Genomic DNA, 22,345 nt, shown 5'->3' with positions numbered 1-22,345 from the left:
CTAATGCTTCATCTTTCATCCAATCACTGAATTTTGTATTATCATCTTTTATTGAAATAATGCATACATGAAGCAGAAATGTCTTTGAAATTAGTAAAGTTCTCAAATGACAAGACAAACTGGACTTCAGATTTGAAAAATAGTAAACTAGCCCTATTCAGTCATTACTCAATGCAGCATTGTCAACACAGAGTGGAGCAGCTAGCTCCATTCCCTCCCTTGTAACTTTCTCTGTGCAAGCAAGAGAGAAAGATATAGAGTTTCCTATTTTTATGTAAGCTCTATACACAAGAACTGTAGCAAGTCTATGTTCTTACTCAAGTATAGAGCCTATACATGAGCAGGAACTTCTCTTCAGATCCATCCCTGCTCACACAGAGAAAGCATCAAGGGAGGAGGAGGTAAGGCTAGCTGCTCCTAGCTATCCATGTTGACATTCATGTCTTGGGTAATGGATGAAAAGGGTTACTGAAAGAAACTGAGACTGATAGTTCCATTATTTATTATTTTTTATTATTTATTTAATTTATATCCCGCCTATCTAGTCGTGGTGGACTACTCTAGGCGGCCAACAACAGAGATAAAATACAATAACATAAAACAGCATAATTACAACAACAATTAAAAATAGGGAAACAATAAAGGAGAGAAGAAAATCAAAAGTAATCTGGAGAGAAGGCCTGCCGAAACATCCAAGTCTTTAATAGGTTCTTAAAGGTGCCCAGCGAGGGAGCTCCGCGAATGCCAGGAGGTAAGTTATTCCAAAGGCGAGGAGCCACCGCTGAGAAGGCCCTATTTCTTGTTTTCTCTTTTCGGGCCTCCCTCGGCGTTAAGCTCCTCAGCCTCACCTCCTGGCTTGCCCGTGTGACCCGGGTAGAACTTGGTGGGAGTAGGCGTTCCGCCAGGTATCGAGGCCCTAAACCGTTTCTGTTCATACCCTACTGGGAACTTGCATAACTCAGTGCATGGTTTCAATGCTCTTTGCGTTTAACATTGCAAAGAAAAAATAATGTATAGCTTGAAAAGGAGGTTTTTGTGGACCACATGTCTCAGACTGCTCCAGACAACATGGCTAGGAGAATCCTGGTACAGTAGTTGTAGTGAAACATCTCTAGTCTCTAGAGTAAAACAGTCTAGCTTCTATCCCTGTTGCATTATGTGACGTGCAAAGGACACTAAACTCATCTGAGGCTCTCCTTTGCACTGACTTCTTTTTCCAACTAGTCTATCCCCCAAAATAGAAAAGGAGAGGGCAGTATGTCCTTTCACTGGACAGAAAGGTTTACACATAAACACACATATCCCAATTTTTACTGCCTTGATAATAACAGTAATAAGCATTGTCATGCAATGCACATTTACCATCTGGGTTAATAATTGACTTAATAAGGATCTAACAGGCTATAGCTGATCCCAAAGAAGTTAATTGAGAGGTTTTGTGTTTATAAGCTTCCTTGAGAGTCCTAATCTTCCACACAGAGCTGCAAAGCAAGGAGTGATGGATTGGTTTTGGTCTCTGGAAATGAAATAATAATCCCCCGAGCCTCATCTTGGCAGTTTTTCAAAGCATATCACACTTGGGGGCCTGGCTGCTGAAGCCAGATGAAACACCTTCCTTGTGTCTGACTATGGGATGTCAACCTAAACTTGCTAGCAAAGGTCCAGCAGAACAATTGCCAGCTCTGAAGTAATGGGCCATATTATTGCTGCTACAAATGGATAATCTTTTAAAAATTAACAGCATTCCAAAACATGTTCCTTCATTTTGTCTTTGACAAGGTTACTTCGGGATGTTTTTCTGCCCAAAGCAAAGATCAAGATCGCACTCTCTCTCCTTCCATGTTCAACTTCCAGCTGGACTGATGTTTGAATGTTTCTTCAGCCGCGGCAATGGGACAATGTCCTCTACCACAGCACCTGAAGGGGCTAACAGTTCATTCTTCATGAAGGTTAACTCAGGGAGTACCGGGCAGTTTGCCTGGCATGTAATTCTCTCCAACACTTTGATCCCAGCTCCCGTTATGTTAGGGGTTGCTCTTGCGTTTGACAGGAAAGTGCTGGCTGGATAGCCAGAAATATTTAGAAGAAAAAGAGTGTGGGATGGGTGAGGACATTTGGACCATAGGGGAGCAGCCTACAACCCCTGCAGACCACTCCCAAGGACTATTACACCCGTAGCTCCCTGGTAGACTGGAGCAGTAATGACGAACTGCCAGGAGAACTGCAATCTAGTCAGCTGGAGGGGGAAGCACAGCCAGAAGGGGAAAGTACACTCTTAGAAGAGCAGGATTAAAAAGGAGAGGCAGAGGCAGGAGAGACAAACCATTGGGAAGAAGCATTGGAGTCAATTGGAGACTAGGAGGCCAAATGGAAGCACCAGTGGAGTCCCAAAATGATCTGCAGGATGGCTGGGAGGTCATTGAGCACCAAGACCCATGGACTGGAGAGTGGATCCAACTAATGGTGCCGCCAGAAGAGGTGGAAAAGGTTTGGTGTTTCAGCAAAGGCAGAGACCCTTGTATTGGGGAGGGATCACCCACATTCGAAACATACCTGTCATGGGAAAATCCAACAGCAACCCAGCCAAGGTTGACTCTCAGGATTGGCCCACCAGCAGGAAGGCACTCTCACCCCTTCCACTACCGTCCCAGAAAGACCATCCCAGATGCTCCACCTGCGGTCCACCCGAAGGCTCTGTAGGCTGAACTGGCACAGTCCCCAATCCTGGAGTATACGGGGTGGATGAGGCCAAAGTTATTGAAACTATTGTGAGAGGGCAGATGACAGTGGTTGTATTCCATGCCTGCTGCCACATCTTTTGCCTGGTGTCCCCAAACTCTTGAAGGAGAAGGGTTTTGTCCTCCCCCGCACCCTGCAGAGAAGGAAAGCTAGACCTCCTACCTCCTGACAGTATAGTTAGTTAATACAACCCGTTAGGCTTGCTTGGTTGAAAATGTGTGCCCCATTTGTTTCCTGTCTATCCTAACTTGAATAAAAACCTTATGTTTTTCTGCAAATGGGCATCTGAGTCATGGAGGAGAACTCTGGGGCTACTAATAAAGAGACAAAGGAAATCACAAGAAGAGGATTTTCTGCAGCTTCTAACAGATAATAGATAATGGATCCAGGAGAACCCTTTAACAGATTTCCATTTCTAAACCTCCCTTGTTTCTCCACTGGCTGTGTGTTCCCTTTTTCTTTCTTTCTTTCTTTCTTTCTTTCTTTCTTTCTTTCTTTCTTTCTTTCTTTCTTTCTTTCTTTCTTTCTTTCTTTCTTTCTTTCTTTTCCTTCCTTCCTTCCTTCCTTCCTTCCTTCCTTCCTTCCTTCCTTCCTTCCTTCCTTCCTTCCTTCCTTCCTTCCTTCCTTCCTTCCTTCCTTCCTTCCTTCCTTCCTTCCTTCCTTCCTTCCTTCCTTTGTCTTCTTCCTTGAAGAAAAAGAAGTCTATTAATGTGGTGGTGGGGAATTGGGATATCCCCATAGTGCCTGTTGATTGATGGCACTAAGAATCCTTTATGTGCAAGCACCCAATGTTAACTTTTGTGTTGCAATACTACAGTGTTATAACACTAATAGAACGGGCTAAACCGCAGAAGCCTTTGTGTGTGCTGCAGGGTCAGAAGACCAGCAGTCGTAAGATCGAATCCACGCGACGGAGTGAGCTCCTGTCATTTTGTCCCAGCTCCTCGCCAACCTAGCAAAAGCATGTAAATGTGAGTAGATAAATAGGTACCACCTCGGTGGGATGGTAAACAGTGTTCCGTATATAGCCGCGCTGGCCACGTGACAACAGAAACTGTCTTTGGACAAATGCTGGCTCTACGGCTTGGAAACGGGGATGAGCACCGCCCCCTAGAGTCAGACACGACTGACTAAAATGTCAAGGGGAACCTTTACCTTTAAGAATGCTTATTTTTAAAGAAATAGTTGATTTCTTTAGTAGTAATAGTTGAAAGAGCCTATTTGCCATTTATTTTTATTTTTTTAAAAAATGACATGTACATGCATGTGCATGTTCTATAATACCATTGTATTATGGTGTTATATCATTATGGCCAGAACTCCAGCGTTTTATTATGCACAGTGTTGGAAGTGATTGGGTGCAACAAGTGTTACTCCATGTGTGTACTGTCCAGCACAAACAAGGGCAATTATACAAAAGGCTGTGGTTTTCCAGCTGTCTGTAACACTCCTGGTCATACAATTGGTGATGCAATCAGTTGCACAACTAGATCATGGCCAAGCACATAACCAGCATCTGGGAAGATAGCACCGTTTCCACCATTGCTCTTTTGCAGTCATGTAACACAACCATCAGAATTGTTTCTGTATGTTTAAAAACATTCTAAATGGGAAGAGCTAAATCAAAGTGTTTGTGGGAACTGGAGTCATCCCATCAATGCAGTAGGTTTTATTTATTTATTTATTTATTTATTTATTTATTTATTTATTTATTTATTTATTTATTTATTTATTTATTTATTTATTTATTTATTTATTTATTTATATCCCGCCTATCTAGTCACTTAAGACCACTCTAGGTTTAATCTAGCTAAGGCTAACAATTGGATTCAGCCCCCCAAATTTTTGTGCTATTGAAAAGAATACTTTTTTTAAAAATAAAATAAAATGGGATGATAAAATGACACCCATTGCAGAAGTTATATTGAGTCTTTGCGGAATTGTGATAGCTTCACTTTTGTGATACATCACTGCTCATGCAAAAACCTCATTCTTAGCCAGAAGATAGAAAAGTAGCAGTAAAGGCATCTTATTCTCTCCTTTGGTTTTTATTTAGTAGTGGGGAGGTGTCAATCTTTTTGTGGTGTGAGAAGACACCAGAGAACCATGGGGAAAATCAGGATGACAATGATTCAGTGGCGGCTTTGCATGGTGGCCCCATAGGTTGCATATTTATGGGACCATTTGAGCAAAACTGTCATGGTGATATCACCTGCTTAGGGATATTGAGCGGGGGTGAATCAAAGGTCACCCATCAATCAGCGTTTTTGTCCCTGGTAAATCAAGTTGAGACTCTGCGTGAAACAGAAGTCAGTTCCTGATTTATATGCCTAGTCTATAGCTTAATCTGATGCAACCCTGACTTTGTGGTATAAAAAAAATAAATTAAATTATCACCCCTGTGCTATTAGAAGTTGTGTAATACTGTCCATAGGAGTGATTATGTATGACTTTGTGATGCTGTACTGGGACAGATATCTATGTGGTGTGGGTGGTAATAACATCTTTGGAATTTTTAAGTGCTATTTAATAATCCCACGTTTCAATAAATGATGTGTAATTCCTGAATACCTTTTTTTTAAAAAAAGATATGTGCTTAGCTGCAGGTGGGTGGGCTAGCAGAACTACAGCAGTGACATTTGGAGATGGGGAAAAATAATACTTGAAGCTGTTTTTGAAAGCAAAATCTCCCACCTCTATTTTTCTCTGATGGGCAAGAAATCAATTAATAACTTTGCCCCCAGTACTGTTGCTATAAGCAACTTCATAACATCCTCCAACTGCCATGGGCCTTTGAGCATCATCACATCCCTGTTCAGTCATGGATGACTTCAGCATGCAATTATACTCATTCTTTTAAAAAGTAACGTTCCAAGCTCTGCTTTTAACAGCATTCACTCCAAATTTCCTTTGTTTTATTTTTAAATTTTTGGTACTAAATAAATACTTTGCTGAAGCAGCAGTAGACGGTGCAATTGTGTTCACTTGTTCCCATCTCTGTTAATCCATTCCTGCTTGTTACATAGATTGAAGATGCTATTCTTACACAGTTTCAATCTACTCTTCATGAATTGTGCATTGGACGAGCCAACAGTAAAATCGTTAAGAATTTCTGGGACCAAAAACAGCACCATTATCTCAGATTGTTCACTCCCTAGGAAGTCATTATCTGAAGCAGTAGAGGAAGCTGCTCAGTATGTTCAAACATCAGGATGGGATATGAGAGTATTGCTCAAATTTATGAAGAATGCATTAAGAATTTTCATTTCTAGTTTTGTCAAAAGTTTTATTCGGAATGCAGAAAACATTCTGCTTGTAATTCTTTTGTCTCTGTGTGCAGAAACCAGAATGTTCAGTTTGTAACTGATCTATTTTTTTCTACCCACTTTTTAAAAATGGCAAAATTGAGTGCCTAGGCTAATTTATGCACAGTATTTTCAATGAAATCGGTAAGGTTAGTACCGTATGAATTTAGTTAAGCACCCTGTTGCTGAAGTCTATTCAGCCATTATGCTCTAAGTTGCCATTGTAAATCCCCTTTTTCCTTCTTAATAAGCTCCTTGTAATGGTCTTATATCCATTCTACAAATTACATACACGGGCTGATCTAGTCTTTTGAGAAACCAAATATAATCTAATGGTTGCTCCTGCTGTTCTTTCTTGTATAGTGTGCAGGCTATAGTTTTTTTTTAAAAAAATTATCCCTGCTTTTTAAGGTCCAATAGTTTGAATAGGTCTTAACAGTAAATTTAGCTATGCAGTTAGGCCAGCCATCTTAAGGAGAAGTGAGGGCGGGGTAAAGGATACGTTATTTGCCATTTCCATAGTCCAGATATCTTTCCTCCAGTGATTTCACTGATGATTTAAGCTGTTGTTTTTAAAAGATGTCCCACTTGTTCAGTATATGGTGGTGGGTGGATTGATTAATTAAACCAGTCTGGCAAATTTGAGGGAACCAGTTCCAGGAACCCTCAGGAAAACAAAGGTGTTTTGCATTCACGGTGCCTGAAACATCCTCTACCTTGGCCCACTCCATTATCAGCATTACTCCTTGTTTTAGGAGGAGTAAATTGATTTTACCCCTGGTGGGTAAATCAGAGTACACAAAACTTCACGCAGGTTCACCACGGGCCTCAGCATTAGGCATACCCCCTCCACTGACGTGGCTCCTCTCTGTCAGTGGATAGAAGGGTGAATACCAGGGTAGGCATGAACCAGAAAACCAGTAATTTGAACCACAAACCCAGAGAAAAAATGAACCAGTTCATGGTTTGTTTTTCTGCTTCATGTCAGTTTGGGGTGGGGGAACGTACTTTCTTCTGCCCTTCCTCCTATGCTACCTGCCTGCCCCCTTCCCACTGCCCTTGTCCCCTCCCTATCCGGCCCAAAGCAAAACAAAGCACTAAGGGGAAAAAAGTTTGGTGCTTCATTTTGCTCTGTCAAAACAGGATCCCTGAACTGAGTCATGACCCAAACCATGAACCACACCAGTTTGTTGGTTTTTCTGGTTCGTGGTTCCGTTTGTGCCCATTTCTGGTGATCACCCATCCTCTTTTATGGAGAACCATCCTTCATTTGAAGGGCTACCAGAGAATCCTCACTTAAAGGGGTGTCTAATTGGGCTGCAACGACACCAACATTTTATTCACAACCTATCTTACTGTTCCGTTTGCTTCTAGTAATCACACAGGGGCTGCAGACTGATCTGTATTTCAACCCATAGCTTTTCCTCCTTCCTTCTTCACTCTATTTCTGTCTTTGCCAATCCCCTTATGGCCTTATGTCAAGCCACTTGGTTTTTAAAGGGTTTTTAAATAGTGTTAGGGAAAAGGTAACAACTTTCCAGTTTTTCATAACATACACAGAAAAATAGACACATAGTGCAGAAACATGCATAAAAGGTAAAGGTAAAGGTTCCCCTTGACATTTTTAGTCCAGTCGTGTCGGACTCTAGGGGGGCGGCGCTCATCCCGCTTTTCAAGCCATAGACCCAGCACCTGTCCGAAGACAGTTTCCATTGCCACGTGGCCAGCATGACTAGGGAACGCCGTTTTACCTTCCCTCTGAGATGGTACCTATTTATCTACTCGCATTTACATGCTTTCGAAGTGCTAGGTTGGCGAGGAGCTGGGACAAAGCGATGGGAGCTCACTCCGTTGCGTGGATTCGATCTTACGACTGCTGGTCTTCTGATCTTGCAGCACAGGCTTCTGCGGTTTAGCCCACAGCGCCACCACGTCCCTACCAAAAACATGCATAGCCTTGTGTATTTTGTTGGGGCTGTTTCTATTTCACAGCAAATTTTTATTTTGTTTCTGTGCAGAGGTAATCTAAACTAGTGTATCAGTGTAGTGACTCAGTGCTGCACTCATTTATTGAAAAAAAAAATTCAGGGACACCCAGGGGACAGTTTGTAAGGCTGGGTGTTCTCATGGTCCCTAAACATCATGCCCCTACTGTCTATGTCACCGCAACACCACTCACAGACATGCCCCTGTCCCTTTGCAGAATAAAACAACTGTCTACATGGGGAAATGTCCATTCAAATTGTTCTGGCTTGAAAAAGGGAGAAACCCCCAGCAGCAGAGAAAAAACTCTGCATCATGAGCAAAAAGCTCATGGGAGGGGGAAGCAATGTGTCACCTGCATGATTAAATTATAAATTGCCCCAAGAGAGCTTTAAGCATTATGGGGTGGTACATAAACAGCACACTTTGTGTTTTTTTTAATTTTTATTTTTTTAGCTTTAGTCATAGTTCGTTTAAGGAGAAGGAGGAGGAATGAGACCAGGGGCCTTGAAGTTCCCCATCCATGTGGAGAAGCAGCTGGAGAAGAGACATAGCGGCCATGGACATCACGTAGTCACAGTCTTCCCTACTTCAATGAGATAAAATATTGATTCTGTTTAAATTATTAGGAAAAAAGCTTCTCCTTTTGCACCAGTATGCATAAATCATCATATGCAAATTTAAATATAACCTCATCCTCTTTTCTATTTTTGATTATGTGTAAGTGGCTACTCCAGTGAAGAGGCACATCTGTCCCATCCAAGCCTTCTCCACTCTGTAAGACCTATTTCTTTATTTGCAGTAAAATGAGGAAATGAAAATTAAACAGCACGCCTAATTTCTTCTACGTGAGTTAACATTGCTTTCCTCCAGGTTGGTGGGTGTTTTTTTTTTGCAAGTTGGTCTTTTCAAAATCCAATTACAGAAGCAGACTGAAATTAATTTACTGTATCATTGATTTTTCAAGGGGCAGGAGATGGCTTCAACAATTCAGAACAATTAAATAATTATACACTTCCGTGTTGCCTAAACAACAATATATAAAGTGATGGGCGAATGAAAATCTGAAAATCAATTACTAATCTACTAACTGACATTGGGCATGCCTCTGCTGGCTTTAGATTATTTATTTCATTTTTTCCAGGAGGCACAGGGAATAGCAGATATCGATGTAAAATTATTGTATTTGGACTAGGAGGCGCTTTCAGAGTCCAACTTAACCTGCAAAATCTCTGGGACAGCAAGCATTCCTACCAAACTTTTGTGACTCAGAAGGAACGATCTGTGTTTTGAATCTGTGTTGTCATGTTCTTAGTGTACCAGCAATAGTCTAAAGCAATGTATAAATGTTTAGCCTTCATGCACTAGAATAGACAGGGGGACCAAACAAAACAACTTGTATTGAATGAGTTGTGGGCTTTTTCTGACCCCACCCCCAAGAAGTCCAATGTATTAATGCTGAACAGTGGGATTAGCATTGTCGTTGATGCTAAATTTACTGTTAGGTGGAGGGTATAGTGTAAACTTCTTGTTCACTTCAATGTTGTTCCCCCACCATGGGCCCAACCTACTGATAATCAGAGTTAATCTCTACAGGTAATGTTGCTGGGTTCTCTTCTTAGCTGTGGGATAAATTGTAGTCCTCAAAAGTAATTTTTCTAAACTCTGGTTGTACTTGGACAAACCAGCTGCCCTAATTTCAGAGGGCAACATGGCCACATCATAATCTAACTACATGACTATGCCATTGCTGGGTGAAGGCATGTACCATATTTTTCCATGCATAATACACCCCCATGTTTAAGATACCCCCCACTTTTCTAACCCATAATTTCTTTCTTCACAAAAAAAGGGAGAAGGCAGGGATCAAAGCGTTTTGATGATTCCTGCATTTTCCCTCCACTTTCCTTGCAAGAAAGTGCTTTTCCCCCTCCACTTTCTTCAGAAATCATCAGGAGAAAGTGGAGGGGGAAAGCATTTTCTTCACAAGAAAGTGGAGGGGGAAAGCAGGAATCACTTTGATGAATTGCTTTGATGAAAATGGAGGGGGAAAGCATTTTCTTCACAAGAAAGTGGAGGGGGAAAGCAGGAATCATGAAAGCACTTTGATTCCTGTTTTCCCCCTCCACTTTCTACTCAGGAAAGTGCTTTCCCTCTCCACTTTCTTTGGAAGAAAGTGGAGTGGGAAAGCATTTCCTTGTGAGGGAACTGGAGGGAAAAAACATTTTCCTCTCAAGATGATTCCTGCTTTCCCCCTCCACTTTCTTGCAATGATGATAGCAACTATTGGTTTTATTTCATTCTCAAGAGGCCAAATAAAGGGTATATGATGAAAAATAAGCACTGCAGTTCAGATCCTGTGAGCCATTCCCATCAGTAGCTGTAGCTGCAACACTCTTAGGCAGAACCCTTTGACCATCCAACATCAACAGTCAGGATACCTGCTTAAAGGCCACACTCAGTGACTTTACATTTTCTGTGAAATGTTATGTTAAGGACTTGTCTTCAAGTGAAAGTGGGAGGTTGCCTGGTCCTTTTAACCCAGTGGAAAAGAGAAATCATTATCAGGATGTGTCACATGGTCTCTCTAGCAGCTCAAAATATTCATAATGTTTTATGTGCATTCTACAGCTTTGGAAATGGGCAAGACTTTGTGATAACTAAGTGGTTTAAAATGTTTGTGTGTACGAGTTATGCAGCTTTTGGTGGGGGTCGAGCTGCTCTTGGTGAATGGGGGGGGATATTTCATTCTTGCAGGAAATATACTAGCAATACTTCTCTGCTTTTTGGCAGCTCGGGGGGAGGGTGATGACCAGCACTGATTGGGAAGAAAAATGTTTGTTTTGCAGGTTTATTTGTCAGCATTTTCAGTTTTGGGGGGCGGACAAGGCAGACACTCCAACATTTGTATTCAGTTCTTAATTCTCACTGTTGGTTTTTTCAATACAGTATGACATTTGTTTTCCATATACAGTACAATGGATTACATCTAAAGATCCACTCACTTTCCAAGCAGCTCCTTTGTTAAATTGTTATTGAGTATCACTGCCTTTTAAAAAATGTACATGGTACAGAGAGAGAGAGAGAGAGAGAGAGAGAGAGAGAGAGAGAGATTTGGCAATTAAATATTCACATAAATAGCATGTGACTGGCTCAAAGATTCTTAAAGCCTCACATATGAAAACCTTTATTTTATTGACCTTCCTTTCCCAGAACAATGGCCAGTTTAGATATTGGGCAAATATTCATCCCAACACTTTCAGCCAACAGTTAACTTTGTCAACAAAGCAACCGAATGTATCAAAGAAGGAAGTGAAGTGGGCAAGGCAGAAATGCAGTGATAGAGCCTTACATAGGCCTCCTTCTGAAGTGTCCTAGATGGAGCCTTTTTTTAAACCTTGGCAGACTTGCTTTTTAGAGGGTAAAAGCGCCTGAATTTTTCATAGGCCATGCTGACTGAAGAACCAGATTTTTCACCTCTTCATGCAGACTCTGCCAATTTTCCATTAGGCTGTTTCTGACTGGTTGGGAGGGAAAGGAGATTTTTCCCAAGATGAGGTTCCTCAGTTGCACCTCAGGTGTGCAGTGTCCCCAAATGTAGAAGCCTGAATTGCACAACCAGCTTAACGCCTCTTTTTATTTTTCCCTATCATGTATATCACTGAAAATATTTTAGTGGATGTTTTCACTTTAGTAAGCCTTAGCTCATGCTGCAACTGAAGTGTTCGGTGCAACTGAATTTTGTACATTTGATTGATGACCATACCTAGGGTCCAGAAGGAATTCCTTCCTAAGTCGATCTCAGAATGTTTCATTTTAAAAAGGAACTTGTTTGTTACTCATTACACTGTCATCATTGCTCTAATTGTGCAAGTAATTCGTTGTGTGACACATGATCAATAAGTTGCCAACAAGTTCTGACATTACATTTTAGTACAATTTATAAAAATTAAAAAGATAAAACTTTACAAAAAATACAAAAGATAAATAATACTTTACATGCATGTCTCTTAAAACTGATAACAGGATAATACAGTGCCTGAAATATTCCCATCAAATGCCTCTAAATACGCCTTTAAAATGCCCATGAAAAGTACCATTCAAAAGTAATTAGGCATTACAGCTAAAAAGTAACCTAGATGTTTCTTCTCATAATTTAAAAGTAACTTTTGAAACTACTAGTTACATTACTTATTGTCAAAAAGTATGTGTCCTACTTGTAAATATTTCCAAGTTTTTTTCTTAAATTAAATCATCTAGGTGCTTTAGGTATTTGCCTTCTGTAAAGGTAAGTTTCCTTGTTTGTCTGAAACATCTTTTTCTTATAATGAGAGCTTGAAAAGTTCTGTTCACACTAAAACACCCAGAATTCCCTATATAACACAGGCAGTGGTCATGCTAGCTGGAGGATTCTCGAAACTGTAGTTCAGAAAAGAAAAATGTTTAATCTCTACCTATGATCTCATTTATCTAAGGCAGAGGCAGACAAGGCTTAAGCTACAGGAAGTTGCGTAAGTATTCATAATTCCATTTTGAAAAAATGCCAGCAATTAAATATGAGGACAGTGCATTTTGTCTTGCTTCTATTTTCTTTCATTTCCTCATCTTTATATCTCAGAGGGTTTGCTGTTGTTTTGGGGTTCTGGATGATCTTTTTTGCCCTCTCTTTTTGCTGACATCAAACAACCACCTAAATACACCTGGCCACACCTGGGATTTTCCTCTACCTACACATCTCATGTCTTCTTAATCTTTCCTCTGCCTCTGTGCTATGGCAACACCAAAACCCCTCTTCCACAACACCACCCTCCATCTTTAATAGAAACCAGAAGAAGGGAAAGTACAAAATGAATAAGTCCTTTGGCTGGGTTATAGGGACTCATGGTTACTAGCTCAGTCCAAACCAACTTAAAAGTGGGTTCATTGTTTTCTTTCTTTAATCGTATGAGAGTATTGCTCAATTTAAAATTATGGATATAAATGAAATAGAGGTAAAATTGAAAACAAATTAAATGTTATGATAATTAGACTATTTATGACCAGAAGCTCCTTCAATAATATTATCACAACCATTTGTTAGATGTCCTTTCATACATGTGGTGGGACATAAACTGCATGCACAAAAGTGTTGCATAGATTGAATTTTTCCACAGTCAGAAAAAAAATTGTCCTGCATTTCAGTAGCTCCAGATTACTTGATTATTCTTTGTTCTTCCTACTTCACTTTGAATTCTCTTAAGTTACTTCTAGATGGTCCAGCTAGACTCTTGTCTTCGTGGGAGACACTCAGAGTTCATCCATTTGGGCAAGGTGTGTTGTTTTGGTTTTGCCCACTTTCTTCTGGTTTAATATTTAGAGCTTTTCCTTTATTTTAGCCATCACCTAGGGGGTTGGTGTCCATGAAGTGGATGGGCTTGGTGCTTTATTTTGTTCATTATTTGCTAGCACCTTAAAAGTGGCTCACACTGATGAGAGGTGACTATGCCAGCATCGTAACACAGCAGCAGCATGTCAGAACAGCAGCATAGCATGAATTCCGTCCACTCCAAGAAATCTGAGAACTAAGTCTGTTGTTAAAACTAATGTTGTATACCCGTAATCTGCACCACACTGAAGAAATCTTTAAGGAAGAGCAAAAGAGGAATCAGGGTTTTTTTCCTTGGGTGACTGACCATTAGTAGAACACTCAACTGTCATGGCACTGCAGCAATAACCTACCTCTCTTCCTCCCCTGTTACACCAACGTGCAACTAAAATGCCAAGTTTCCACCCCAGTAGAAGAAGGGCCCACCATTAATCCATCAGAAGAACACTGGTAGGGAGCAGGAAAAGATCAGGAATAAGCAAAGAAAAGATGCACATTTATGATCAGTAGCAATAGCAATCCCTCTCCTGCTTCAAAGGAGGTGGTCCATGATCCTGGAAGACTGGAAATCAAACCTGCAGAGGCACCAGAAGTAGAAATCAGAGCACCAACAAGTAAGGAAGATGGGCCTGTGAGGGAAGGAAATACCCACATCAGCACCATCACCAAACAATCCACCACTGAAACTCAGCATTCTGGGAGGGAAATGCAAACAATGGCGGTCTGATGGGCCCATCTTTTAGTAGCTTTCTTTGCCACTTATACACCAACATGAGAAACAGCCAATTCCTTTCAGATCGCTTTCACAGAATACTTTGCCATGAGTTGTACATTGTTTAGACTGCCCAAACTCAAGCAACATTTCCTGTTTCCAGCCCAGACTGGGCTATAGCCTATGTCTGGATGACTCCCGTATAAGAGTATTGCACAATGTAAACTAGAAAGTAAAACTATCTAAAACTTACTAGTGCTGCAAGAGGCAAAAACAGGACAAAACAGGAATAGCTGGTATTATAGCATCAAGCCACTCTCTTTGTGGTGATAGCAGGAGTTAGTTTATCATTTAATGACATTCCTCCTTCAAAGTGTCCTTCTTCTCCCCCTCTTTCCTCCAGTGAGCAGGGGAGGGAGCTGGGCTTTCCTTCAAGCCCTGTTTGAGGATGCTCCTTTGCTGGGGAATCATTCCTCGCCTCCAGCAGGAACAGCTCTTTTTTTCTCACGTTCTCTGGGAAAAAAAAGGCTCTCTTTGTGAATCATTGAAACTGTCCCTAGAGTTCAAGTTTTTTATTATTATTATTATTCTGGGGCCGCTTGCGCTCTTGTGTTCTTCTCAGAAGCTGCTTCATTGTAATTGTGACAGAAGGATTGTATTGCCACTGATGTGCTCTCTCCCTCCCTCTATTTCTTCTCTTCTCAACGGGAATGGAATTTTGGACTAGTGCGTCCTCTCCTGCAGAAATATTTTTTTTAAAAAATCCTTTGGAAAGCCTTGTATGGAAGCAAAAATACCCAACAGAAGGCAATTGGGGGAACCCCTGTCTCCTTTCTCTATCATGTGGACATAGTTAAGGTGTATCTGGATAGTTGCTTCCCTTGTTTCTACATTTAAGACTGGCCGATGAGATTGGAGTGCCACCTACTGCCAATTCTTCAAAACTGCTCTGGGGAGAAGCGGCTGTAAACTCTAAATAATTATGGTTGAAGGTTTTTCTGGCTGTTTGGCCATGTTTTAAATAATTAGCTCACACTTATACAACCTCTCAGGACTTCAGAATGCAGTTATATTTCTTTTTCCTTTTTCCTTTTTTTTTCTTTTGCTGCTGTGCAAATAATATTTCATGGCTTAATACGGATTTCGAATGGAAAACTGTAAACTGCTTTATACATTTTTCTTTTTGCCTATTTGGAACATAGTGAAAGCCAACAGCAAACTCTTTCCTCTGGATTGAGATACTGGTTTTGTCCCTTTGAGGTACAATGTCTCCTAAATTGATGATAAAATATAGATTGAAACATGAATATGGTCTTTTCCTGCAGCACATTTATGTAGATATTACATAACAAACATAGAAGTTGTAGTGGAAAATATTAACTTTTCTGAGCCTTGGTACAACCTAATCTCCGTCTTCCCTCCAACGCTTAGATTAAAATAGCAGTGGGGAGCCTTTAACATTGACAGTCCAAAAGTTTATGAACTGCTGTTCCAATCATCCTTCATCATTGATGAAGTAATGGTAAATGGAGTCCACCAACAGCTGGAGGGCCGTATTTTCCCCAGCCCTGCCACAGGAGAATTTTGCAGCAAGCCTGTGTTTGGAAGACGCCCATGGAACTGTATATAATGTGGGTTAATGATCTACCAGAGCTAGCTGGGTAGCCCAATAGTTTAGGTACCTGGCTACAGAGCCAGAGATTGGGAGCTTGATTCCCCACTGTGCCTTCTGAAAGTAGAGCCAGTCTGTATGGCCTTGGGCAAGATGCACAGTCCCAGGATATTACTAGAAGAAGGGGATGGCAAACCACATCTATTTATTCTCTACCTTGAAAACCCTGGAAAGTGTTGCCATAGTCAGAAATGACATGACAACACATGCTGATGATGATGGTGATTAATCACTGTGATGCTATCAGTGCTGGTATTGTGGACTAGGAATACACGGGCCAGTATTTATTGCCAATTATATATATATTTAAAATACTTTACTTTTCCTGCCAGTTATTTCGAAACTACCATTGGACACATGGTAGAGCGGTGATGAGAAAGCAGAGGAATGAGACATCGGCCACTAAGACCAAACATCATATTGTGTCATTGTTCAAACTGCAAAGCCAGAAGGAAACTTTTCCTTAAGTGTTTCTAGAGAGCTGCTGGATCTTTAAGCAGTAATTATCACTCCTACTTTGGTTTGCTGCAGGAAAAATGATGTCATTTGTCCAGTGGGTTTTAATTTAATGGACTTCCTTCCCCTCTCCTGAGCAATGTCAAGACACAACCCACCCACCCAAAGAGATATTTGCAGATTCTGGAAAAGTAACCATTTTGCATTACAGTTCCCTAAATCCTACAACACAAATTTGCTTAAACAGAAAAAATAATAATGGAGGACAATCCCATTTATTAGATCAGTCTTACTCTCTGTTGCATAGGAGCCCAGATGATTCAACATTTGTTGTTTGCGCAAATGGACAAAGAGCATAGAAAGGGGCCCTAATGATGTGCCTTTATTTCTGTCTCAATGACACATGGCTCTTCTTGGCCCTGACCCTCAGTCCACATATTTGAATGGTTGTCTGAAGTGGGGAAAATATTTGTACACTTATCCACAGAGGCTTCCCTGGGTTATGAATGCTGTGCAAACAGGACATGTATCATTGTGTAGAAGACTAGATTTTGGGTAGCCCTGCAGCAGCTCATGTTTCTCTCATTTTCTAACAACTGCATCCGTAACAATGAGGAGAGGGGCAGAACATTAAAAAGTTATGTTCTGGACAATAAACCCCAGATCTAGCTGCCACTACCTCATTCAACCTAGCTGCTCTCTGGGGCAGTGGTAGCGGGTGCTAGCTGAGGTTGGTGAGACTGAATGCATAGCAACCAGTGGTGGGTGTTGCTAAGGGCCGAAGTGGGAATTTGTACACACACCTTCACATGGAAGCAAATCCACACTAATACACAAAAGCAAGCAGGAGGTGGGGGCAATAGGCATGTGTTCAGATGTACACAAACACAGAAGCCTTCTGCCTGTGGTATGGCAGTCAACAACCAGAGGTTGAGATGGACACTGCTTTACTTGTTGCAGTGGATGAGTCACCAATCGCCTGGGGTATTCCGGGAGCTGGGAGCCAAAATTTGTCACTCCTCCAAATTCTGCTGGTGAAAGCTTTACAGTGGGGTAGGATGCGGCACTAATCATTGCAAGAAAAAGTGCTCCTTTGTGAGCCATCCTTGCTTTGTTCATTTGCTTGCTTTCTTGCTCGGTTTTTTGAGATAGCATTTCTTCAGGTGTAGGACCTGGAGAGACTACAGTGTTCCTCCAGCTTTATCGCTCACTCTTAATAGCAAACTTTCTTTCTTTCTTGGCACTGTTTTTCACTCTTTGATTCCGTTTTGGGCTATTTCCCTTACTGTTTTCATTTTGAAACTTGTGATTTCATTAATTGCCTTTGTTTTTAAATTTCTAAAGCTATATACTTGTTTGCACTGAGGGCATTGTTAGTTAGTGTATAAGAATTTTAAATAACTATATTAAAAAGTTATATGATATAGATGTATGAAAGAAAGAAAGAAAGAAAGAAAGAAAGAAAGAAAGAAAGAAAGAAAGAAAGAAAGAAAGAAAGAAAGAAAGAAAGAAAGAAAGAAAGAAAGGGAGATGTTGCTGTACTTTTGTGAATGTTGCAAGAGAATATTTGGAATGGAAGGATATTACTGGCAAGACACGACATGTTTTATAACCTAGGCCTAATTTCACATTTTTTTGGTGTGAGGTTTCATTTTATCTCTCAGGTGCAAATAGCTACTGTTCCTATGTGCTTGAGCCTGAGCAGGATAAATTAAGTTACACAGCCGAGGAAGACTCTCTTGTTTTATCTTCCTTGACTTGTGCAATCCCAGTGGTATGACAAGTGTCAGCAAACAGGGTCCAATGAAAGCCAAGGCCGAAGAATAATGATTGTTAGCATGCTTCTCTCAGGATAGGACCTGCTGACCTAGGAACTACTGCCCGACCTTCTTTGTGCACATGGCATAGATCATGCTGTGCTTGCTGCTGTCCTGTCCAATTGTGATGAATAGTTATAAGATCAATAAAACTGCTGCTGTGCAATTTTTCTAGTGTGTCACACAGATAGCGGTATATGCTGACCTTTTGCTCTTTTTTTCTCCTCTTCCAGTTAAGGCAAAGTGGGGAGGGGAGAGAGAAAGCAGAAAACAAAGCAGCTTGTCAGTAAATGTAGGCCCCATCAAGATAACGAGTTTTAAATCATTTGCACTCCAGTCTTTCCTTCCAGGCCTGAAAGAAAGAAAGACTCGCCCCTTTTCGGTTTAATTCACACTCAAGGATACCATCTCCTGTCTTGATAGTGTGGAGGAAGAAGAGATAAAGTCCAGAATAAGGCTGTGCAGAATAAGGCTGTGAACCAATGTGTAGATTTGAACAGAACAAGGGTGTCCCTTGCTGGCTGGTTAGCTCAGTGGCTTAAGTAGAGGTTGGGAGTTTGATTCCTCTCTGTTCCTCCAGGGAGAAGAGCCAGCCTGTGTAGCCTTGGGCAAGCTGCACAGTCCCCCGGGATGCCCCTAGAAGAAAGAAATGATAAACTACTTCTGAGTACTCTTTTTTCTAGGAAAACCTGGAAAGGGTTGCCCATAAGTCGGAATCGACAACAGCAAAAGCCAAGTCAAGGAGTATCGGTGCATTTCTGAACAACCAGAGAGCAGAGCAAAGAGCTCAGAGGTCTTAATAGGTCAGAACAACCACCACCCCCCCCCCGACTCCTCATATTAAATCTGGATATTAAACCTGACACTACATTTAGAAGTAGTGAAAGGAGAGTTAAAAATAAAGATGTTGAGTTGGTGACAACAGAGAAAGATAATATAAACCCTCCTTGCCTTTCCTGCTACAAAAGCATTGATTAAATTATCAAATGTGTGGCTGTAGCGTTGCTGATTTCAGATCCGGGGAAGAAGGAGGAGAGAGAGACGGGGGGGGAAACTGTACAACTGTGCCCTTAAACTGCGTTCCTGGTGTCTGCCTTAGGAAGCCAACTTTTCAGGTGGTTGGAAAAATGGATGTGGGTGGGCTGGATAAAAATAAAAAAATGCACTATTTTTGACTACAGCTCCCAGAATTCCCGAGCCACCACGGCCATGACGTACTCTAAAACAGAAGCATTCCCAAAGTCTGCTTTGGACCTTTTATCTAATGCATAAGTAGCAGAGAGGGAAAAATAGGGAGACACTATGTATGAAAACCCTTTTAATCCAGCTGTGTTAGACCAGAAATAAAGAGAGAGGCTGCAATTAAAGCTTAACATGTGTTGATATTGTAGGTAGGTGACTGAGCCAGGCTTTCTGGGTTTGTGAAATGACAAAGGAATCATATGCTTAAGCCCTGAAGCCCAGTCACAAATACAGCAATTTAATTTGCATACTTTCAAGGATGAGTGACATTCCTGTTTGTGGCACTCAGATGTTTTCACCGATTAATGATTTTCCTCATCCAATTGTGAACTATCTCTAACATGTGTTTCTGGCCTTACTTCCTTCTATCTCGTTTGTGGTAATGAATTTCCTTGGTCTAACTATGCAGTTTCAGTAGTAATAACTTTGCACAGCATATGTGGAAAAATGGAAGCTGAGATTCATGGGGAGGGCTTAAGACAACATTTGAATGCAACTCTTTATCCTGTTCATTCTCAGCCACAACATTGCAGGCCTAGCTCTTGATTCAGATGCCTGATTCTGAAGTTAGATTCTAAAAATACAAAAAGTCAGACATTTACTCTTAACCCTATATGTTGCCATGCATATATTGCTAATTAACATATGTTTTTTCAAGAACAGTGATGTTCTACTGTTACTTGTCAGTAACAGTTACCTGCTGTAAAAGGTTTTCTTCAGAAGTGAATATGCAGGTGAAATGCAGCAAGGAGCAAGTTTTCTTTTTACGTGCAATAATCCTCCCACCCTTACTGCTTGTTAAGACAAGTTTGTATATTTATAAAAACTAACTACAGACAGTGGTTTCCTGTAAATGTACATTTCCTCTTTGTGATGTGAAAAAGAAAGTATGCTCTTGAAGACTATGCTCTTGAAGCGAGGAACCTTTTCTGTTGCTTACTAGATTGCAGGGGACAGAATGTGTGAACTTTTGTGAGAAAAAAACTGAATGTAGTTCTGTTGAGGTCTTTGTTTGAAATCATTCTTGGCAAGATAACCTGAAGATGGACATAAGACAGACATTGCAGACATATTATTTTCTCCCAATATACTTCCTCCTTCTACATCTCATTCGCGGTAAGTTCATTTTCTTTCAACAATGCTACAGTTGTTAGCTTGCTATATCTCTGAACTGAGAATTAGAACTCGGTGCACTGTGCTGGAAATTGATTTCCGAAACCTTTGAATGACAGATTGTCTATAACGGAATCTTCTGGTTGGCCTTTCTTGCTAGGGCCAGCCCAAGACATTTTGCCACCTGTGGCAAAGGACAAGATGCTCTCACACATCTACATTTCACCTACAGAAGCCACCAGGACTGGCAGCCGAATCTTACACTGTCATTGATGCTAATATTAGTGGCCCCTCCACGCCACCCAACATATGTTGATTGAGGCAACTGCTTCAATCTGCCTGATGCTCAATCCGGTCCAGACTCTTGGAAAAAAATGCCGGACTTTTGGGGCACCAGCAGTTCTGATGTTCTTAAAGACAAAACAAACTGGTCTATTTCCAGGGTCAGGTTTCTAAAATTTGTTTGTTTAAAATATTTATACACCACCTTTCTCTTAATGGATCTATGACAGTTTACAGTATTACAGAAACAAAGTTAAAAGCTAAATAAATAATTATTACAATATTATTAAAATATTTTTAAAAGCTTTAAATAAATATATTAAAACCACCCAATAATTGATTTCTTATTTGTTTGCTTGCTTGTTTGCTTGTTTGTTTGTTTGTTCGTTTAAACTTTTACCCCACCCATTTACTCGACAAGCCACTACTTTGGGCAGCTCCAAAAAATAAAAAATATGTACAGCATTTTAAAAAAAGAAGTTATAAAAAGGAGAAAACCCTTTGGCAAACCATGGGCTGGCATGTTTGTTTGTTTACAATATACCCCACATTTCACCTCAATGGGACTGAAAGTGGCTTAGAAAATCAAAAACAAGCAATATAAAAACTGGAAGGGGTTAGAATAAAATTAGTAAAATGATAATGTTAGAAATGCTTTTTTTCAAATGAAGATACTGCCTGATTTATTATTTTGACACTTAGTGCCTTTACTCTGAATAGAGCATCTTATAAATAAGAGCAGTAATTGTGAGCTTTGCTTCTGAGTTGATCTTGTGCATTTAGCTCCCACCGACCCACCTTTGCCAGGGAATTTTCATGGGATCTGAACAGGCGAAGTTCCTAGTGGGGTGGGCTCAAAGTCAGTACAAGCAAAATGACTGCCATACTACTGTTGTTCTAACCACTGGTTCTCCTACTAAGTGCTTGTGCATTCATTCAATAAGTCTCTTGAGAGATCTTGGCCCCACCAGATAAAGCAAGCAGCTGTGTCTCTGTATGGGATAACAAACTTATAATAAGGATAAAACAAACAAACTTTAGTCAGCCATGTGCAATAATTTTGACCTCACAACAACTTAAAAGGTACAGACACTCAAGAGCTGAAACACATTTTGAGATAAAAAGCATATTAATAATAGTTAAGTATTAAAATATTTATGTCTAATTCCGTGTTGATGCTGCACTTTGATCTTCCTGTGCACTCTGAAGAATAATTCTCAGGAAGTACATCCTGTGTAAAGTTCTGTCAAAAGTGAAGCAGCTTCCTGAAGGCAAGATGCTGATTTCAGTGCAACTGGCCTTTGAGACTGAGGGGTGCTTGGGCTGCACAATTTCAACATGCCATCTTGATTCTCTGTTTTGGCTTGTTTCCCAAGGTTCATTCATGCAACTTTTTGAAGCCAACATAGCTAAATTGTAGGGTCAAGATCAGAGTGAGGAACTTTTGGTCTTCTTGATCCTTCTAGGCTGCAACTCTCATCATCTGAGGATGATGGGAGTCCAAGAACAGCATTGCAATGACCTAACCCAGAAACAGACATTAAGGCTAGGTCATAATTAGAGCAGAAACTATTTTGTTGCAGAGATATGACTAAGCTGGCCTTTCTGCATCTGCGGAATCAGACTTGAGCATAATGCTGAAGACCAGTTGCCAAGTGA

General features: G+C 40.7%; 1 protein-coding gene across 3 annotated transcripts in view; it reads left to right on the top strand.

The window, feature by feature from the left end:
- The first annotated feature begins 1,085 nt into the window (after nt 1-1,085).
- Nucleotides 1,086-22,345, top strand: part of CD96 (CD96 molecule) — a 59,099-nt gene continuing 37,839 nt past the window's right edge. For all 3 annotated transcript variants that reach the window (XM_072993949.2, XM_078389845.1, XM_078389846.1), the window contains exon 1: nt 1,086-20,407. In XM_072993949.2, coding sequence (XP_072850050.2) covers nt 20,335-20,407 — 73 coding nt within the window. In that variant the 5' untranslated portion in view covers nt 1,086-20,334. The remainder of the gene's footprint in view (nt 20,408-22,345) is intronic.

The sequence above is a fragment of the Pogona vitticeps genome, chromosome 3 (genome assembly GCF_051106095.1).
Source record: "Pogona vitticeps strain Pit_001003342236 chromosome 3, PviZW2.1, whole genome shotgun sequence".
Lineage (NCBI taxonomy): Eukaryota > Metazoa > Chordata > Lepidosauria > Squamata > Agamidae > Pogona > Pogona vitticeps.
The sequence above is the reverse complement of the archived record's forward strand: the minus strand, read 5'-3'. Positions and strand labels throughout refer to the sequence as shown.